The following is a 19,905-nucleotide window of genomic DNA, read 5'->3' as shown; positions in this document are numbered from 1 at the left end:
CTCATATGAACTACTTTATATCCTGTTGGCTGCCTTAACCTACAGCAATGCATCACATTCAAGAAGATCATCATATGATTGCAGCGCAGCCGTCCTGTGAGAACCACGCATCTCCAAAAAGTCTGACGAGCTCAGAAAAACAGGCTGTTTTCAGCTTTGTGACGATGCATTTTCAGCTGATCCAAGAGGCTTTTTTAAGAGTTTGTTGAGTTGAAGAAGGAGGAGGATTTCCTGATCCTCCTTCTGGAGGAGGAGGATTTCCTCCTTCTGGTTCCCGATGATTCCGTTTTTTTCCACCTTCAACATAAAAAACAAGAATCAAAGACGTAGAAAGAAGAAATTTATTCCCACATCAGATTCATCATGACAACAAAGTCAAAACCAGCTCAACACGACTTTGTGGTTCACGTCGTCGCTTCCTTCAACCCACGTAAACCATTAACGCATAGAGCTCTGCGGTGATTAGTGGAAGTGTCACATGATCACTTAGATTGTTAAAGGTAGAGTTTTGGGGTCAGGGCTGGTTGGTAGGTTCTTCTAGGTGGTTACTGTGGTGTCCTGACTCGAGTCCAGAGACTAACCTTTACAGTTCAAAGAGTCCAAGTATCCAGGTCTACAGAGTCCAGAGTCTACAGCAGGGCTTTTCAAAGTCTGACACTGTGGCCCCCCTTCAGACAAAATCCAGATAACCTGACCTGACTATCCTTGTCTCCACTTCAACTCCCCCAAAACCCGGAGAGGAGCCTGACACTCTGAAAAACCCTGATCTAGAGTCCATAGATCCAGAACTGACGAATGTGTCCATCCTTGTTCAATACCCCTAAACAACCCGCTGACCCTCTACCTGCTCCTGACCTCTGACCCCTTGCTGAAGTGTGAATCTGATTGGGAGGATTATCAGCTCCAGATCTTGGTTTTGGTTTAAAGAGTCAAAGTTTTCTGAGAGCAGAAGGACACCTGCTAATTCCTGCAGGATGAACCAATCAGGACTGGGAGACTGGGTCCTGGACAGGTTCTGCAGAGACCTCGATTGGTCCTGCTGGCTCCTGGACTAGTTCTGTGGGGCCCTGGACTGGTTCTGCAGAATCTCCGACTGGTCCTGCTGGAATCTGAACTGGTTCTGCAGAATCTCCGACTGGTCCTGCTGGATCCTGGCCTGGTTCTGTGGGGCCCTGGACTGGTTCTGCAGAATCTCCGACTGGTCCTGCTGGATCCTGGACTGGTTCTGTGGGGCCCTGGACTGGTTCTGCAGAATCTCCGACTGGTCCTTCTGGATCCTGGACTGATCCTGCAAGTTTCTTAAGAGGTTCTAAGAGTTCTGGACTCAGTTTTCGGGTCTCTGCGATGAGTCGTTTGACACCGACCATCCATTGGCTGACTTCGGTCACGTGATCGACCATCAGAGAGCGATGGATCTCATCAGCTGAGTCCCACCGACCTGCCTGTAACTCTGGAGGACAGAGGGACAGACAGACAGGTGAGTATGCAGACAGGTGTTCATGAAGACAGACAGGTAGGTCTGTAGTGAGAGCGGTTACCCAGAGACAGGGCGTCCATGCGTCTCCTGACAGGTAGGCTCAGTCTACCTGCCCTCCAGCTGTCCTCCAGGAGGCGGAGCCTTTTCGCCACATCATTACACACCTGATCCTGCACACAGAGGTCAAAGGTCACACAGTCAATCAGAACTAAGCTGTTCTCCTATTGGGCACCAGTTTAAGTTGCTCTTCGTCATGAGTGACAGCCTCCTCATCTTCATCAGTTTCTAGAGTCTGAGTTGAACTCTGAAACTGCCGCTCCGCCGGCGTTTACTTTTTCATTTGTCTTTTGTTTAAATGATGAAACTTTTATGTGACTCCATCAAACACATTCGCACACAAACACAAGTTTTTGTTTGTCTGTGACTTCCTGTCTCCATCAGTTATTGTTCTTATCGTGAGTGTAGAAAAGCTTTTCTGTCAGTTCAACTGAAGTTCGGTCGCTGCTGCGCTGTGAAACAACTTATTTCTAATTTCACTTTATGTTTTGCTGTTTTGGAAATCAGATCCACGGTCAGCTGTCTTACACTGTTATCATGTGAAAAACAGTTTAATTATTGAGGCCAAGCAACATATTTACACCTTTCTGAGGCCTCTGTGTGGCGCCCCCTGCTGCTGTGGAGGCTTAGCACTCACTTTAACAGTCTGTCTGCAGGCGGTGAGCGCTTGGTTCAACACCGACACCACGTCATCTATGTTGGGCTCACTCTTTGATTGGCTGCTGTCAGCCTCTCTCTGATTTTTCATTGGCCCCAGAGGAGGAGGAGGTGTGGCCACACAGGCGGGAGGAGGACCAGCTGCAGGGAAGAGACGAGGACTTCAGAGACATTTAAAGCTACAGTAGGTAACGTGTATAAAAGTAATTTTTTGTCGTATTTGCTAAAACTGTCCCTATGCTCAGACAGCAGTACATGAAACATGTATTCTGTGGAAAAAAAACAGCTCCATTGGTCCCACCTATTGCTGCTGATGTGGAACTTGTGTTGGTTCAAATTTTCAGGCTAAGTCTGCTCTCTTCTCCATCTTAGCTACTGCAGCTTTAAGTAATCAAGACCTGAGGTTTGGTTCTGCATCACGTCCATTTAAGAACCTTCTTCTTCTGCTTCTTACCTGAGTGGAGAGGGGGTGGGGCTACAGCATTTGGAGGTGGAGCCAGGGGATTGGAAGAGGGAGGGGTCATGGGGGGGGCTCCTGCACCTGAGGACCAATCAGAGGCGAGATGTTTGAGACATGAAGAGTTGAGAATGATAAAGTCTTGAGCTTCATGAATTCAATGTCTGTCAGTCAGTGCCAACAATAGCAGGACGAGGTCGAGTGAATCTAACAGAAACAAAGACATCTGACACCACTCAGAATAAATAAAACATCAGCTGACAAACTATTGTGACAAAACTTGTCACCTTCAACTTTTATCTTTATTTAATTTAGTTTAAGTTCTTCAATTCAAAATGCTCCCTAACATGTCCTTTAAGATGAACTTCAGTTCCCTCTACTGTGTAGTGAGAGCAGTGCAGCATCCTGATGGTGATGGAGACAAACACTTCTGACATCTCTGCACGTCAAATTAACTTTATTAACAGCATGAAACTCTCAGTTCTAAAATCAGATTTGCAGCAGATGAATCTGGTGTGTGTGTGTGAACCGCTTCACTGCAGGAAGTCCCACACAAACCAGCTGCAACCACAAACAGCTGCGTCGCTCAACATGCTGCCTTCGCTTTCAACTGTCAGAACTGTGGTGCAGGAGCCTGAGCTCCTGGTCTGGTTCAACAGTCCCTGGAGCCAGAACCAGAGCCGGAACCAGAACCAGAACTGGAACCTGAACCTGAACATGGGTGGACGGCGGTGTTTTCTGACCTGAAGCTGCTGCTGGAGCTGCTCTCTTGTTCAGGAGATTCCTCTGTGGACCTTGGGCCATCTGAAGGCCATATGAGAACTGAGGGGGGTCATTCCAACCCCGCTCCTGGTTACCTAGATAACACAGGCAGAGACACAAGTTACCTTTAAGAGGAACAGTTTGACATCCAAAGTCCACCGGGTCTGGACACATCAATAGAGGGTGGAGGCTACTTCAGCCTGGAGGCTGTCCTGACCCCACTGAAGAAACATGTCAATCATATTCATTGAACCTTTATTCAGACAAATGAAGAGAAGTAAAGTGTCAGCTTCAGAAATGCTGTCGAGTAAAAGAACCAAGAGGCATGAAAAGAAAATACTCAAGGAAAGTACAAGTACCTCCACTTTGTACTTGTTCCATTCCAGCACTGCTGTGATGGAAGAAACAAGTGACACCTCATCAAGCTCCATCATTAATCATTTAAATGTCAAGCGAGTCCGACCAAACTCCATTGAATATTTGGCTTCTTTTCGATCGGGACAGGACGACTCGACACGTTCAGGAATCGACAGTTTCTGCCACTAATGTTTGAATCAGATGATTAAACACACCAATTCAGTTCAGCACAGTCTTCTAATGAAACGTTAAAGTTGATTTATTCCACGACACGACGTTCACGAAGCCGCCATAATGCTGTTTATCGCTGAGTAAATACGGAGTGAGAAAACAGGACAATGACTAATAAACCTTCAATTCTGACCCGAACAATTACTGTCTGGTGAATCATTTGAGTGCCGAATTGAAAACAACATCTAATTAATTGTAAATGTCTTGTTTATGTCTACAAAGACAGAACTGCTTGCGTGCAGGCTCAAATGAACATTAACGTGCCTGAATTTTGAATGACGTTCGTGGAACCGGTTCTGTCAACAACACGACTCCCATTTCGAGGATGAAAGCAGGTGTTAATCTGACAGTAAAAAAACAACTGCAGACTTTATTAGCGATAATTTCACTTCATTAATCAGTGACACGAGCCGGTCAGTGAGGCTAACTCTTACCTGGTTTAATGTACATGTCCTCCATGTTGGACTCCAAACAAATAAACGGAGCTTCTTCTTCGGGCGGCTAAGCTAACGGCTAAGCTAATGGCTAAACTGACCCGAAGAGTCAAAACAACATTAAAGGTTTCAGTAACTTTGTGTTGAAACTAAATTCTTGTTGTACAGACACAAAACTCCTTCGATGAATATTACCTTTACTTTAACTGAGCTATGGCTCTGTGAAGTTTCTAGCACTAAACACAACAACTTCCGGTCAGGGTTTCAAAGTAAGACTTGTTGGCGCTCAACGTACAACAACATTACTATAATGTTTATATGTGCTTTATGTTATTCTTTCATATGATCTCTTCTTCTTATTATTGTTCCCAAACATTGTTCATTCTCTGACATTACACTTAGCTCAATATTTGTTAATATTAACATTTAATATATTTATTAATATCAAATCATGCTTGAATAATCAATCACAGCATCCAGAATGTGTCACCACAGGGAAAGGAAGGACTGTTGTGCTGCAGACAAATCAGACTCTCCTGATGTGAGGTCTCAAGAATCCATCAACATTTTTATTTTTCAGTGAAAAATTAAATGGAAAAAAATACTTTTCAAAGTAAAACGATGACTCTCTGCCAAAGATTTTGATCTGAGGTAATAAAATCTAGCTGAGTAAAAACATTTTTAAATTTGATCATTTAACACTTTAAGATTTGAAGTTGTCATTTTAAATAGAATTGAAGTTTTTATCATTTCGCATTTTTCACTCATTATTTGTTTATTTAGTAAATCATCGTCTTGTTGGAGGACATGAGCAGCATGCAGCATATTTGGCAGCTGTGGCTCAGGAGGTAGAGCAGTTGTCCTTCGATCAGGAGGTCAGCAGTTCAATCCCTGGCCTCTGCAGTCCACATGCCGAAGTATTCTTGGGCAAGATACTGAACCCTGAAGCTGCGCCATCAGTGTGTCAATTCATATGCACGTCAATTTGGATATACAAATAATATCCAGATATAAAATCTGGATATTATTTGTTGTTGTACTCTGTTAAATGTTAATTTCTACGGTTGCACTAAACTGTAGGCTTTTACCTTGAAGGAGTCCTGGTCAGACTTCCTGTAATGTTCTTGACCTTCACAGCTCCCTGCTGGGAAAACTTTTCCGGACACGTGGCCACTGTGTCAGACCAACTATGACATCATCCAGTGGTGAGTTGGTCAGGTGAAACATGTCAGGTGATGAAATCCTTGTTTCTTATTGAAGAAGGAGAAGAATATTAAAGGTGAAGAAAAGAAACAAAAAGTGCAGCGAGTCAATTATGAAATGAAACCTTAAATATTAAAACACATGAAAGCTCAGTTTGCTTATGGCGCTGCAGAGACGTGAGGACGGAGACACTCATACATCCCATAATATAATATATACTAAATATGTTCTGGCTGCTCTGGAAATGTCATTTTTTACAGTGAAGGTCGAGCGAGGCAGAGAGTCAGAGAGGGAGGGGAGTGATGACATCAGCATGAGGGAGGAGAGAGAGGAGAGAGAGATGGGAGGGTGAGGAGGAGGAGGAGGAAAACAGCATCCTTCATCAGACAGAGAGGAGAGAGAGAGGACGAGCGACAGAGTGGAGGGACGAATGAGAGGAGAGAGGGAGAGAGAAAACGCCGGGACGGAAATAAAATAAAGAGGAAGAAGAAGAAGACTGATGGTGTCGTTTGAGAGAGGGACAGAAGGAGGGACGAGAGACACCGAGACAGACAGACAGGACAGACAGAGAGAGAGAGAGAGAGAGACAGGCAGAGGGAGGCTTTAACATCTGTCATCTGGGCCTGTGTGTGTGTGTGTGTGTGTGTGTGTGTTACAAGACCATCAGCTGATTGGACCACACACGTTGGAGGGCGGAGCCATGATGGGCAAGGATTACATGTTGGCAATCCTCATAGTCAACTATGACGGTGAGACACACACACACACACACAGACACACACACACACACACACACCCTCCTGCAGTCCCTCTGTCGTTTGTGGATCAGCTGCAGACACAAACATGTGAAAATGGGAGGCTGTGACTGATTGGAGCTTACTTACCTGCTGTGGTCAGACTGTGACCTGGTCTGTCCCATCGTCCTGTTCACCTGTCAGCCAACACCTGCCTGCCTCGACAGGTGTGGCCTGTTTCACCAGCTTTACGTCATTGAACGATGAAGCTGCTCAGTCAATCACGGACACATCATCTTCATCTTAACTTCTCTGGCGATGATGTTTGACCTTCCGTTTAAAGCCGCTTTGTCTCTCATGCTCCATTGTCTTTGAACATTTAGCTAAATCAAGACAAACAAGCTAACGGATAAAAATAACTCATCAAAAGGCTCGTAAACTGGGACGAAACATCACGACTGGTGAAAACTCCACAGTCTTCAGCTACAGCTCGTACAAACAGTGACATCATCAACACAGGCTAAGACAGCACCATCATCTGATTGGGCAGATGAAGTCATAACAAACATAATGACGGATTTAAGCTAACTTTAGCATGGCTGGCTAACTCCCTCATTACCTGCAGACTCATAGCTTTCAGGCAGCGAGCAGCAGCATGCTGGGTTTACCCTGAGCCTTCCAGCCTGAACTCCACAGACTGCTGCTACATCTGTTGCAGCCGAACAGGCTGGAGCTTAAAACAGAAGAAGTGGTGATCAATAACCTGTTATAGCCCTGGAACATGTTAGCTTTAGCCTCTGTTAGCAAGAACATGTTTAAGAGCCACAGGACCCCATTTTAAAGTTAGCTGGAATCATTAGAAAGCAGCTGGACACAGTTTTAGCATGAATGTTAGCATAAAGCAGTTAGCTTAAAGCTATTAAAATTTTCTGCTGTCTGACCTCAAGGTTCACAGTAAAGTGTTTGTGCTGAGTGACACGAAAAAAACAGACAGGTAAGCAAGAGTAACTGAAGGCGGGGCTTAGTGAACGGCCAGTTACAGCATTCTGACCATCTGATAGGTCACTGGATACCCTCTACCAGTCACATGACCTCACTCTGGACAAAGATAGAAGTACAAGAGCACACAGACACACACACACGTATATGCATACACACACGCATACACTCACATATACACATGCACACACATACACACACATATACACATGCACACACATGCACACACACACACACATGAACACACACACACGGGTGTGGCAGTGCTGTGTCATGAGGGATTCTGGGACGACAGAAGGACAAACTGTGTGTGAATGAGGTCACACTCTGACACACTTCCTGGTGAGTCACTGCAGAGTAAACGATGGACACCGTCCTCCAATGAGAAACAAGTGAATCAGCTGTTCGTGAGAAAACCAGCGACCTCCTATGGTTTGAGTGAAACAGAATCGCCGTCAGGATCAAGTCCATCTTCTTTTTGAGGTGGACAAAGTGCTGCATGTTTGTGTCGGGAGGTGGACGATGGACGTGCAGAGTTCAGGGGTCACATGTGTGAACAAGGCATCGCTGACCAATAACAAGCAGACGAAACATCAGGCGGGAGGTGAAAGCATTGTGAGGTCGCTGGACGGTTCTGATCATGTCAATGGTTCAGCTGGTGTTTCTGCCTGTTTTGAACGACCAGTGAACACTGAGCATTTGACAAGCACATCTGCTGAAGCACGCTGACATCATCACACTGACATCATCACGCTGACACCATCACTATCAATCCTCTGAACCTTTTCTCCATGCAGGTAAAGGTGTGAAATCATTTGAACTCCGAACTTCAGTCTGTCCAGTGGTTTGTTTCACACACACACACACACACACACACACACACACACACACACACACACTTCCCCCACTCATATCATCGTCTCTCAATCAGCTGATTCAGCATTTTGTGTTTAAAGGTTCATTAATTATTCAGATCGTCTTGGGTTTCTCTTCCTGTCCAGCAGATCGTCCTCTGATCACTTTGTCGTTCTCTCAGTGGACGAAGACACGATATTAAAATTCCCAAAAGACGATCAAAGACAACTTTGAGTGGACAAGTGTCAGCAAAACAGGAGGACTATGAAGACAGCGAGTCCTTCCTCTGTGGAGACACTGAGTCCTTCCTCTGTGGACATCACATGGTTCTCTATAGATTCACAGTCCACTGTGAGAACGTGTGATGGAGTTACTGATTCAGACATGAAGAAACAGTCCAGTCTGGAACACAAAGAGGACACATTGTAAAGTGTACTGTAGTTTGAGTGTACTGCAGTTTGTAGCTTGAGTGTACTGTAGTTTGACTGTACTGCAGGGTGGAGGGGAGATGCTCCTGCAGGGGCAGTTCAGGGTGGAGGAGCACTGGAGGTCATTCCTCTGAACTCGTTCTCAGTCATGAAAACGTGAAAACATGTTGGCTTAAATTGTGTGATGTCACTTCCTGAACAGATCATTCTCCAATCATTTTCCAATGATCATCCAGAACAAACCTCCAGAAACCAGAACGGAAGCAGAAAAATCACAGAAAGCAGTTGAACTGTCAGAAACGTCCTCCTTATTGGACATCCGGCTCTCCGTCCACACACAGCTCAGCTCTGTCAGGACGCCTGTCCATTGGTCAATAGTACAAACTTCCAGGTCAAAACTGACCTCAGGTCAGATCCTTTGTGCTTAATTGAGTTAAAGTTAAAGCTTCATCATGTGTCTGTGCAGACAACATCTGGACCGACCAGAACCTGCTGCTGGATCCAGACCTTCCCTCTGGCTGGAGAACCATCAAAGACTCAACAGGAACCTACTACTGGCACGTTCCCACCGGCGCCACCCAGTGGCAACACCCCCGCCTCAGCAGTACACCACAGCTGCCCGTCACCCAGGTCAGACCCTGTTTAATGAAACCAGTTAGTCGTCAGTTAGTTAGTTAGTGTGAACTTTGCTCACTTTAGCTCAGGTCTGTCTGATTCATGTCTTATTCTGTGGTTTTTCTGAGCAGGAGGAGGCTGGACAGCAGAACTCCAACAGTGAGACAGACGGACAACCTGAGGCCAGGTGAGGGCACACACACACACACACACACACACACACACATACACATACACACACACACACACACACACACACTGTCCTGGTCAATGATTTTTTTATGATTTTTTTTCTCAGGTCTTCGTGGCATGAAGATTGTCTCCCCAACAACGACCCCAACTCCAAGGTAAGATAAGATAAGATAAGATAAGATAAGATAAGATAAGATGAAATGAACTACATATATGTACATAATAATAATAAAATGAAAGCAGAGGTTAGTTCAGATCTACTCTAATCTCTCTCTCTCTCCCCCCCTTGTTTGTGTCTACCTCGCTCTACCACAGTTTTAAACAGCATTAATCTGATTTAATCTGTCTCTGTCTGTCTGTCTGTCTGTCTGTCTGTCTGTCTGTGTCCTGGTTTCTCTGTTTGTCACCCAACAACTCACTGACCACTTAATCTCATCACCTCTCTCCCTCTCTGTCTGTCTGCCTGTCTGTCTGTCTGTCTCTCTTCCTGTCTGTCTGTCTGTCTGTCTGTCTGTCTGTCTGACTGTCTGTCTGTCTCTCAGTGCTTTGCAGTGCGTTCTCTGGGCTGGCTGGAGGTGGAGGAGGAGGACTTGTCTCCTGGTCGCAGCAGTCTTGCTGTCAGTAATGTCATCCAGCAGCTGTCTCACTGCAGCAGTCCTGAACAGAGAGACAGACCAGGAGCCTGGGGGGAGGTGAGACACCTACTGTACCTGTCTGTCTGTCTGTCTGTCTGTCTGTCTGTCTGCGAGTTCTTAACAAACTGACCCTGAATGAGTTCAGCTGTTGATATTTTTTAAGTTTCTAAAAAGTGTAAAATGTTTTAAAACATTTTAGTTCTGTCCTCTTAGACCCAGTTCAGACTGTCAGGATCTGGTTTAAACCTTGTCAGACGGTCAGGATCTGGTTTAAACTGGTTCAGACTGTCAGGATCTGGTTCAAACCTGTTCAGACAGTCAGGATCTGGTTTAAACTGGTTCAGACTGTCAGAATCTGGTTTAAACTGGTTCAGACTGTCAGGATCTGGTTCAAACCTGTTCATACTGTCAGGATCTGGTTTAAACTGGTTTAGGGTGTCCAGATCTAGTTTAAACTGGTTTAGAGTATCAGGATCTGGTTTAAACCTGTTCAGACTGTCAAGATCTGGTTCAGTCTCAGGATTTCGTTTTTGTCGTCCCCTGTCTCGGCCTGTGCGTCTGTCTGCAGGGTCGGGAGATGATGCTGGTTCTGAAGAAAGACACTCTGACCCTGTTGGACCCTTTAGACCACAGCCCCCTGCACTGTCAACCAATCATCAACATCCGTGTCTGGGGGGTGGGCTGTAACAATGGCAGGTGAGCCAATCAGAGAGCAGCTGACTGATCTGGGATCAGCCTCATAGCAGAATTTAGTTAACTGTTATTAATCATTAAACACAAAATTAGAAAAATGTATTTCCAAAAAAACTATCTGATGGACGTGGAGGATAAATGAATTGATTAAAAAAATGATTAATTATTTCTTCATTGTAAAAACGGCTTCAATGCGTTTATGATTTCACCCGTTCACTGCAGTCTGACTGTGGTGGCGCACCTGAAGCCCCACCTGAGCAACAGGTCCATCTGTGATGTCACAGTCAACCTGAATGAAATCCTATACATGTGCACCCACTCATTCATTCATCAGACTCATTCATTCATCAAACTGAGACGAGACACTGACACAAGGAGCGAGGAGCAGCAGGAGCACACCTGTTCAGTAAATGTACAACACAAGCTAGGCTAACTGGTCCCCCTGCTTCCAGTCTTTGCACTAAGCTAAGCTAAGCTAACCCCTGACAGCACCCACTCACAGTGTGATGTTTCAGCATGCTAAGAGGTTAAAATCAAACGCACCTTTCAGTTTGTTTTCCTGTCTGTTTGCACTAACACCGTGTTTCTCTCTGTTTCTTTAACACGCCCCCCCCCCCCCCACCCTTCCACCTGGGCAGGGACAGGTAAACCACTCTACCTTTACCTCCTCACATCCAGACTCACAGATGTTCTCACTCATCCTCACAACCACCTGTTTATGTTAGGGCCATTTACTGATTTCACCTGCTGATCACATGATCATCGGTCCATCAGCTGCTCAAGCACACCTTGACCAATGCATCTATTTATGTGTGTGTGTGTGTGTGTGATGTGTGTGCTTGTTGCGTTCAGGGACTTTGCCTTCGTGGCGGGTGATAAGGACAGCTGCGTGCTGAAGTGTCATGTGTTTCGCTGCAACGCTCCGGCTAAAGCCATCGCCACGGCGCTGCACGAGATGTGCTCCAAGGTCAGGTGATCAGCGAGACGTAACCTCATGTTCACCGTCTTAGTTTTGTGTGTTAGCATGCTAACATTTGCTAAATAGCAGTAAACACTGTTTTTTTCATAAACCAACTGAAATCTGTCAGTAACATTTGATCCTACATTTCCCAAAATGCAATTTGATAGTTTTTGTGATAAAGTGTTTGATAACATGTTTAAGGGTGTAGCCTCATCATTACGTCAGAGTGATGACATCATCGTGCCAGAGTGATGACATCACTGTGTCAGAGTGATGATGTCATCATGTCAAAGTGATGACATCACCACGTCAGAGTGATGTCACTGCCACTTGATGGCAGCACGATAGAAAATGACGAAGCTTCCGGCAGCTGAACTAAATATCTGTAATGTCTTTTCAAAGATGAAGTCTTCAGAAGGAACCAATGATCTCAGAGCTGAGAGCCACAGACAGGAAGTGAGAAAATACTGAGACGTGTTGTTGAGGAGACCGAACCTAAAAACGTCTTTGTGTGCATCTGCAGATGATGTCGGAGAAGACGCTGATGAGACAGTCTCGCTCTCTGACAATGGAGAGCATCTCACCTGAGGACTTGCCCAGACAAGGTGACTCACCTGTTCTGTTCCCGGACGTCACCTGCTGCTCTCTGATTGGTTCTCTGTTGATTCCTCCTCTTTGTTGTGTTTCAGTGGAGTTTCTGGAGGCGGTTCGGCAGCAGGTCCAGAAGTTCCAGGTCCAGTACATTGGAAACCTGCCGGTGTCAAGAGCAATGGGTAGGACAGATCACACCTGTTACACCTGAACGCGTCAGCATTCAGCATGATGACCTACCTGGTGATACCTGCTGTTACCATGGTAACCAGCAGGTATCACCAGGTAAACCTTGCAGGTGTTTACCTGGTGAAGTGAAGGTGTGTTTGTGTGATGTGTGCAGGTATGGAGGTGTTGAACCGAGCCATAGAAAGCATCATGAACTCGACAGACAGAGACGAGTGGGAGCCAACCGTCGTCCACGTCACTGATAACGTCCTGTCTCTGTGGAAGGGACAGGTAACCTCATCATCATCACCATCATCATCATCATCATCATCCAGCAGGTTAGAGGTCATCACGCCTCACTCTGTTTCATCTTTCTGATTGGATCCTGGCAGGAAGGGGAGGAGCCTTTCTGGGAGTGTCAGGTACGTTTCCTCACCTTTCTGGGCGTCGGCCACGACAGCCACACCTTCGCCGTGATCGTCGATGGTGGCACACAGCAATTCGAGTGTCACGTGTTCTGGTGTGAGCCGGATGCAGGAAACCTCTCTGAGGCGGTCCAGGCGGCGTGCATGGTGAGTAACGACGAGGACCTGAACATCACAGGTGTGCCCCCCTTGGACTTGAGAAGCACCTGACATTCCACCTGCACTCTCAGGTCCTCAGGCTTAATTCAGGGTCACGTCATGGATTACAGTATTTAAGGATTTTCAATAAATACATTCCTTTAAGGTTTAAAGGCGTTTGGCCCATCAACCTTTACATTCACCAAACAGCATGAAAATAAACCTTTAAATCATAAATCCAATTAAAATACCTCAACAGGTTATAACTGATTCATTCATACATTAAACGTCCACTTGAGGTCCATTCAAACACGTGAGGACAGCTGAAGAGGTTTTAGAGACAGTCAAACAGCTGAAGAAGCATTTCTGAATTTACACTTTGAGGAATAATTAAAGTCTTTTGAGGTTTAAGGCATTTAGCTTTTTTTTTTGTTTTTTTTGACATTTCTATCATTTCTAATGAAGCGAGCAGCGTCTGTCTCTTTGGCCTTGTCTCATCTCGGCCTGCTGCAGGAAGGTCCAGGATGCCGTCACGTCGTCTTTCTGGCTTGCGGACTCTCTGGCTCAGAATGTGCTGAATCAGGACCTGCTGATTCTGGAATGGAAGAGTTCTGTCCCCAATCTGAGAGGCAGCACAGATGGTCGTCCACCTGTTGCCTCCTTCAGGACAGAGAACCTCGTCCATGTTTCCATCAGTGGGATCTCCTGATTCAGTCCACCACCCGTCAGTGGCCTCCGAGCAGCTGAACACACTGAAACACACTCACTGTCTTTATAGCTCAGTTCGCACAGCGTTCATATCAAACGATAAATATAAAAAAGAAAACAGGAACTGCTGCCATCATCGACACTTCTACACAACAAGCCCTGAACGTCTTGTTTAGATTCTCCCACCTGCCGATTTTCCTTCAGAGCAATGCATGATGGTATATATCACTTGGCTGGTGACCATTGGCTGAACATTACTTTAACAATGCATTATGGGATTCCACTATATCAGGTCTCATTATTCAGACTAATCGTTGTCCAACATATTGGACTGTCTGACTGTCTGACTGGTGAGGGGTGAGTGATTTCAGACACAGCTGTAGTGTCAGGTAGTGGTCAGCGCCTCCTGCCACCTGGTGAGCCAATCAGAGGTAGAGTAGGGTGGGTCTTGCTAAGAAGAACAGTTGGATCCATAATCATGCGTCACTCTCGCTGATGTCATGACTCCATTTCCTCAAACAGTCCTTTTCCCTCCTTCAGGTTCAGTATCAGAAGTGTCTGGTGGCTCAGACTCCGCCTCCCAGGACCAAGTCGTGGCGTGTGACCCCATCAAAGGTCAAACGGGCCAACTCCATGGATGGCGCCGTCTTCCCTCCTCTCACATCCCGTCACCATGGCGGCAGCAGTGGTGCCATGATGCCGAGGATAACCAAGGGCAATGGCGGCAGCAGCAATGTGAGGAAAGGGATGTTGGCATTCTTCGAAACTTTCCGGAACAAACAGGCCGCCACCTCCTAATGATGGGGGCGGGACCATCAGAGACATGTGACAGCAGAGACCACTGATCGTCCAGGACTAAAACATGTTTGCCAGGACCACGACAGAGGCTCCAAACCAACATGTGACTGGCTGAACTCTGTGTCCACACGGCTCTGGTGGTCCGACTGGCCGATGCTGCCGCCCTGACAACACCAGCGACGCCCAGAGGCCGCATTCGCCCTGTCTCCTGTTTATCGGACCAGAAATATACCTGTGTGAACTTATTGTTCGTCTCTCCAATGCTGCAATGCCATTGGTTAACTTAGCTCAGTAATGGTGTTGCTAGCTACGTGACTGCAGGTAGAGCAGCATGAATGGACCGAACAGGCTGTGAAAGACCAGACCAGGAACAACAAACAACTATGGGACCTGCAAAAAGGTCACATGAGTGGATCCAAGCAGCTGTCCGTCAACTGAAGTCTGGTCAGTCCGCCAACACCTGGATTACCTGTTACCAGTTACCTGAAGATCAGCAGAGCTGTGGAGGATCATCTGACCCAAAACTGAAAGACAAACTGGCTGAAATAGAAACTATAATGAAATTATGTGACTCTCGATGATTGGCCGTAAATAAATGTTGAAAAAAAAGGATATTAAGAAATTATCAAAGGATCAGCTGACTCCACTTTAATCAGTAAAAAACGTAGAAATAACAAACCAATATGTAACGTGATACTTCCCCGCCACTGTCATGTGACCATGACGATTGTCTGAACCTTCAAACCCTGAAAACTCCTTAATTTTCTCCTTAAATTTCTCCTTAAACTTCTCCTTAAATTTCTCCTTAAATATCTCCTTGAAACGGCTGAAACGTAGAGACGTAGAGAAACGATAGAGAAGCATCTTTCCTGTATGTATTCAAGCTTCTATTTAGAGAAATATTCAAGTGTAACGGTTTTAAAGCTGCAGTACGTGATTCTGTCCACCAGAGGGCACAAAGACAAACACACATAATACTGATGACTCACCTGTCTCCTCTTCCATGTCACATGGGACGGCAGGTAAGAGGTTACCATGGTGACAGCTGTTCCCATCCTTCATTACAACTCAGGATGGCATCTGTCAGAGTTTCTGATGAGGAGAGACACAAAATCAGTTTCCTTTAAGTCAACTTGTTAATTTAGACACTTCATTCAGAAACAGAGAATCAGGGCCACGACGGACATTTAGAGTCGTAATTTTGAGACAAACAAACTGTTTTTCCTGAAATATCATGACTGTAAAACCTGAGTTTTCTCTTCTGTTATGAGTTTTCTTCATCTGAACCGATCCTCCATCATACATGGAGCTGTTCAAGGTGGTTTAGATTAAATAAGACTCGAAAACAGAAGAAAAAACAAAGGAAGAAGAAGAGTCTCACAGTATCTGAGCTCTTAAACGCCTCGTGAACCCAACATAAATTAACATTTCTTTCCTTCTGACTTTAGTAAAAAGATAAACAGCAGTTTGCATGTCGGGCACGAATGACTGCATGGAAGGTCATTGAAAATATCCTGGAAATGATTTCATGAAGAACTTTAACGTCATGATCAGACGCGTCCACTAGCTTCATGTTACTGAATGTACAGCTGGACGAGATGCTGACAAATGTATAACATACTCCACACATATTTAATAGAAAGTGACAGTGACGGTCCAGCTGCCTCCTGATTGGCTGAGCACCTGTAGATAGAGGCTTTAGTGTGTTTAATGTCAGTAGGAAATTTCAGTGACAGGTTTGAGTGTGTTAATACAACAGAGACATGTTCAGAGTCCAAACTGTCCCAGAAGTGTTTGACAATCGGTTTCCAGCTCGACGTGATGAAACACTTCTCACCTGGTTTCTCTCTTCAAGTCTGCAAGAACTCGTGAGAAACCAATGATGTCATGTACAAATGAACCAAAAATGTCAATAAACAAATGAACATCTGCTGCTGTCTGCTGGTGTTGATTCGTGTGAATGAACGGCTAGTTTAGCTAATGCTACATTAGCTAAACTGTGTGGTGGTTTAAACATGACCAGAGCGACGTCTTTGTATTTTAACGTGGATTAAACTCGACTGTTGCTGCTAATCTTATATATGCTAACATGCTAACGCCAACATACAGACCCTTTAACAGCTCAGTTCAAACCTGTGACTGATATTATAGATGAAACTACACATCAACCAGTCAAGAGGAGGAGGCGGGAGGGAAGTGAGGAAGGAAAGAGGAGGAGGGAGGGAGGTGAGGAAGGAAAGAAGAGGAGGACGGAGGGAGGTGAGGAAGGAAAGAAGAGGGAGGAAAGTGAGGAAGGAAAGAGGAGGAGGAGGGAGGTGAGGAAAGAAAGAAGAGGAGGAGGGGAGGAGAGGAAGGAAAGAGGAGGAAGAAGGAGGGAGGTGGAGTGTCAGTAGCAGTGTTGGGATGCGGACCGCAGACCTCATTAATCACTGATCGATCCGCGGACAGAGAAGCAGCAGAGACAAAGTTCAGCCTGGTCTTGAACTGGAGGTAAGTTCTCGCTCTCTCACACGCACCAGACTCCACTGAAAATATCGACACTTTAAGAAGTTCCTTCATTTGAAATGAGGCTGCGCCGCTCATGTAGCGTAGAATAATCAGCTGATTGTGTTGGGACGGTTACTCTCAGTTCGGCCTTCAAATACTTTAAAAAGTTGCAGCTTTTTCACAGAAATTTCTCCCTCTTTAAACCGCTGACTGCGCCGCCGCTCCGCGCTGAATTGTGACCATGTTATCAGGAAAAACTGAAGTATTGAAATGATTAAAGTCACCACAGCATGGCCGAATGAAAGAACTGAAGCTTTGAATCTGGAAAACGTCGGAAATATTATTTCTCCAGTGTGTGAAGTTTACTGATGCGCCTGAAAACATTAATCTACAGAATCATGAACGGAGTCTGGTGTCACGCATCGAAGGGAACGTCCACTGCACTTTCAGTGTCGTCAGTAGTGTTTGAAGGTTCGTTTCTAACAGTTATAATGAGCTAAAATTAAAGTTTCACGTTCAACATTTACAGTTTGAACATTGTCATCCAATGTTTATTTAACAGCTGCTTAAAGCAGAAAATTAAGGGAAAACGGATATTAAGGAATTAAATGTCAGTTTATAACACAATGTGTATTTGAGATTATGGGATGACTTAGAAGTGTTTTAATAGACACATTCCAAACTTCACTGAAAAAACTAACATTTTAAAAATTCTTTGGTAAAACTAACTGTTACCGCCTGAATTGATCACATCCTGATTAAACTGTTTAAAGTTTGTGTTCATGATTATTTGGAGATTTACTTAGTTTATTTATCACCAATGTGTCTTCAGCACAGATGAACTCTGACGGTTCAAGTGCAGGCAGTTAAAGCAGGAAACATGTTGACCGGCTGATTTTCTCCAAACAATCAAAATGTCTGTTTGACAGACAGAAGACGAGTCACCAACAGAAAGACGACTGTCTGGTCCTATACTGTGGTTGTCATGGAAACCAGAAGATTAGATTACAGCTGGTATGAAGGCAGCTGACCAGACGTTAGACGCAGCCCAGATTATTCATAGAAGAGAAGAAGTCAGGAGTTCAGAAATAAATGAATCAGTTCAAACATTGTTTTTATTCACACTGAAATGATGAAGACTCTGCAGAATGTTTCTTCATCAACCAACAGGCTATCCATCTGCAGCAGGAAGTCATCACAAAAGTCCACCTGTCTGTCTGTCCAGATGAGTGACCTCCCCCCTCCATACATTCCTCACCCCCCCTCAGCTCCCGGCTTCCCTTCAGGTTCGTCTGTCACAATTTAAACATTCAAATTTAAATAAAGTTTGTGTTCATTCTCCATGTTTGAAGCATCGTAGAAGCTGATTGGTTGAGCTGATATTGATCTTCAGGTGTGTCATTGCTCCGTGTCCTCTGTCAGTCCTCTGTCCTCCTCTGGACAAAATAATACACTGAAGACCTCAGGTCTTAGACGAGTCTGACAGATGTGACGGAAGCTGGAACCTGATTGGTCAGAGGCGAACAGCCATCAGCTGTTTCTCCAAATGTTATGACTTCATTCTTGTTTCCTCTTTCGTCTTGAAAGATTTCTTGTTTTCTTCATCCTGTCAGCTGACTTTGACTCTTCGTCACGAGCGTTTAGCTTCATGTTTCAGGAAACTTTATTTGTCCACGTGTTCAGATTTGTGTGGATGTTACTGTGTCCTGTTGATCTGATCATGTGACCTCTCCTTGTCTCTGCAGCTTTGAGCTCTCAACCTTCAGCCTTCGCTGGCTCGCCGTACCAGGTACCCAGCATGCACTGCTGCCGCCTCAGCAAACCTCACCTTCACCGTCAGCAGCCTCCTGTCTGACAGGAAACATCAGAAACACGTCATGTGTTCGTTTCACGTTAAAGAAGCTCAAACTTCCTGTGGTTTGATTTTCCACCACGTTTAGAGCAGAAGCATAAATATTATATTCAATGTGAAACTTTATCAACACGCGAGGCTGAAACACAGAACGCTGCAAACATCATCGAAGAGCACTGACGCAAAATAAACCCGATCAACGAAAACACTTCGAAACTTTAGTTAGAACAATTCAAGATACAACAAGACAAATTGTGTACATATACATGAAATACACACTAAAATACAAATGAAACATCTAGTGAGGACGTGACTGAAGTGTCTGTAAATTAAAGCTTCAGTTTAATGTTTCAACCTGTGTCACATGACCATCTGTGTCACTATGACGACCACACCTGTCTCCTTCCCTCAGACCTACACAGGTGGTGGAGAACACTCCTACTACCAGGCAGCACCGGGGCCGATGGGGCCCCCGGGGACCTACCTGACTCAGCCCAGGTACCAGGGGTATCAGAGCGGGCCCCCAGGAGCCTCCCAGCCCTGGGACAACCCCAAGACCTACGGAGAGGCGCCAAAACACACAGGTAGGTCAGAGGCCAAACACACACACACAGTTTGTTTATTTGTTTGTTTGTTTGAATGTTTTTAGAGTTACCTGATTGACGTTGTGTCTGTCTGTCTTTCTCTGTCTCAGTGTTCGTGGTTGATCAGAATCGTGGTGGCAGTGGCGGTGGCGGTGGTGGCGGCACTGAGCGGTCGTACCTGGCAGCGTGCTCAGCTGCTCTGTGCTGCTGCTGCCTCTGGGACATGTTGACCCGTAACTTCTGCTGACCTCTGACCTTCACTCTGAACCTCGTTTTCCCATCATGCAGCGGGGCAGTCATGCTGACACCTGCTGCTGCTGGGAAACTAATTGTTAGAATAAAACGATCCAAAACGATCCAAAACGACGTTTTCATTTCAAACAAGATCTAAAACTGATCGGACAAAG

At 45.3% G+C, this 19,905-nt stretch overlaps 3 protein-coding genes across 3 annotated transcripts; 2 read left to right on the top strand and 1 right to left on the bottom strand.

Moving 5' to 3' along the window:
- Nucleotides 1-323: 323 nt before the first annotated feature.
- sra1 (steroid receptor RNA activator 1) lies at nt 324-4,686 on the bottom strand. Its single transcript, XM_076749683.1, has 6 exons — nt 4,433-4,686; nt 3,392-3,505; nt 2,646-2,732; nt 2,172-2,332; nt 1,539-1,647; nt 324-1,450 (listed from the first exon to the last, which is right to left on the bottom strand). The coding sequence occupies exons 1-6, from the start codon at nt 4,455-4,457 to the stop codon at nt 984-986; spliced, it is 963 nt and encodes a 320-aa protein (XP_076605798.1). The 5' UTR covers nt 4,458-4,686; the 3' UTR covers nt 324-983.
- A 1,277-nt stretch (nt 4,687-5,963) lies between these two features.
- apbb3 (amyloid beta (A4) precursor protein-binding, family B, member 3) lies at nt 5,964-16,505 on the top strand. Its single transcript, XM_076750108.1, has 12 exons — nt 5,964-6,384; nt 9,118-9,281; nt 9,398-9,453; nt 9,565-9,613; nt 10,001-10,150; nt 10,662-10,789; nt 11,639-11,753; nt 12,271-12,352; nt 12,437-12,520; nt 12,682-12,797; nt 12,899-13,078; nt 14,318-16,505. The coding sequence occupies exons 1-12, from the start codon at nt 6,336-6,338 to the stop codon at nt 14,573-14,575; spliced, it is 1,431 nt and encodes a 476-aa protein (XP_076606223.1). The 5' UTR covers nt 5,964-6,335; the 3' UTR covers nt 14,576-16,505.
- Nucleotides 16,506-16,794: 289 nt separating this feature from the next.
- Nucleotides 16,795-19,855, top strand: LOC143332730 (uncharacterized). The gene is made up of 5 exons (XM_076750491.1): nt 16,795-17,065; nt 18,233-18,348; nt 18,808-18,851; nt 19,327-19,498; nt 19,609-19,855. Exons 2-5 carry the CDS (start codon nt 18,288-18,290, stop codon nt 19,743-19,745), a joined length of 414 nt encoding a protein of 137 aa, XP_076606606.1. The 5' UTR covers nt 16,795-17,065; nt 18,233-18,287; the 3' UTR covers nt 19,746-19,855.
- The last annotated feature ends 50 nt before the right edge of the window (nt 19,856-19,905 follow it).

This window comes from Chaetodon auriga, chromosome 15 (assembly GCF_051107435.1).
Source record: "Chaetodon auriga isolate fChaAug3 chromosome 15, fChaAug3.hap1, whole genome shotgun sequence".
Lineage (NCBI taxonomy): Eukaryota > Metazoa > Chordata > Actinopteri > Chaetodontiformes > Chaetodontidae > Chaetodon > Chaetodon auriga.
This window is presented reverse-complemented; position numbering and strand designations above follow the sequence as displayed.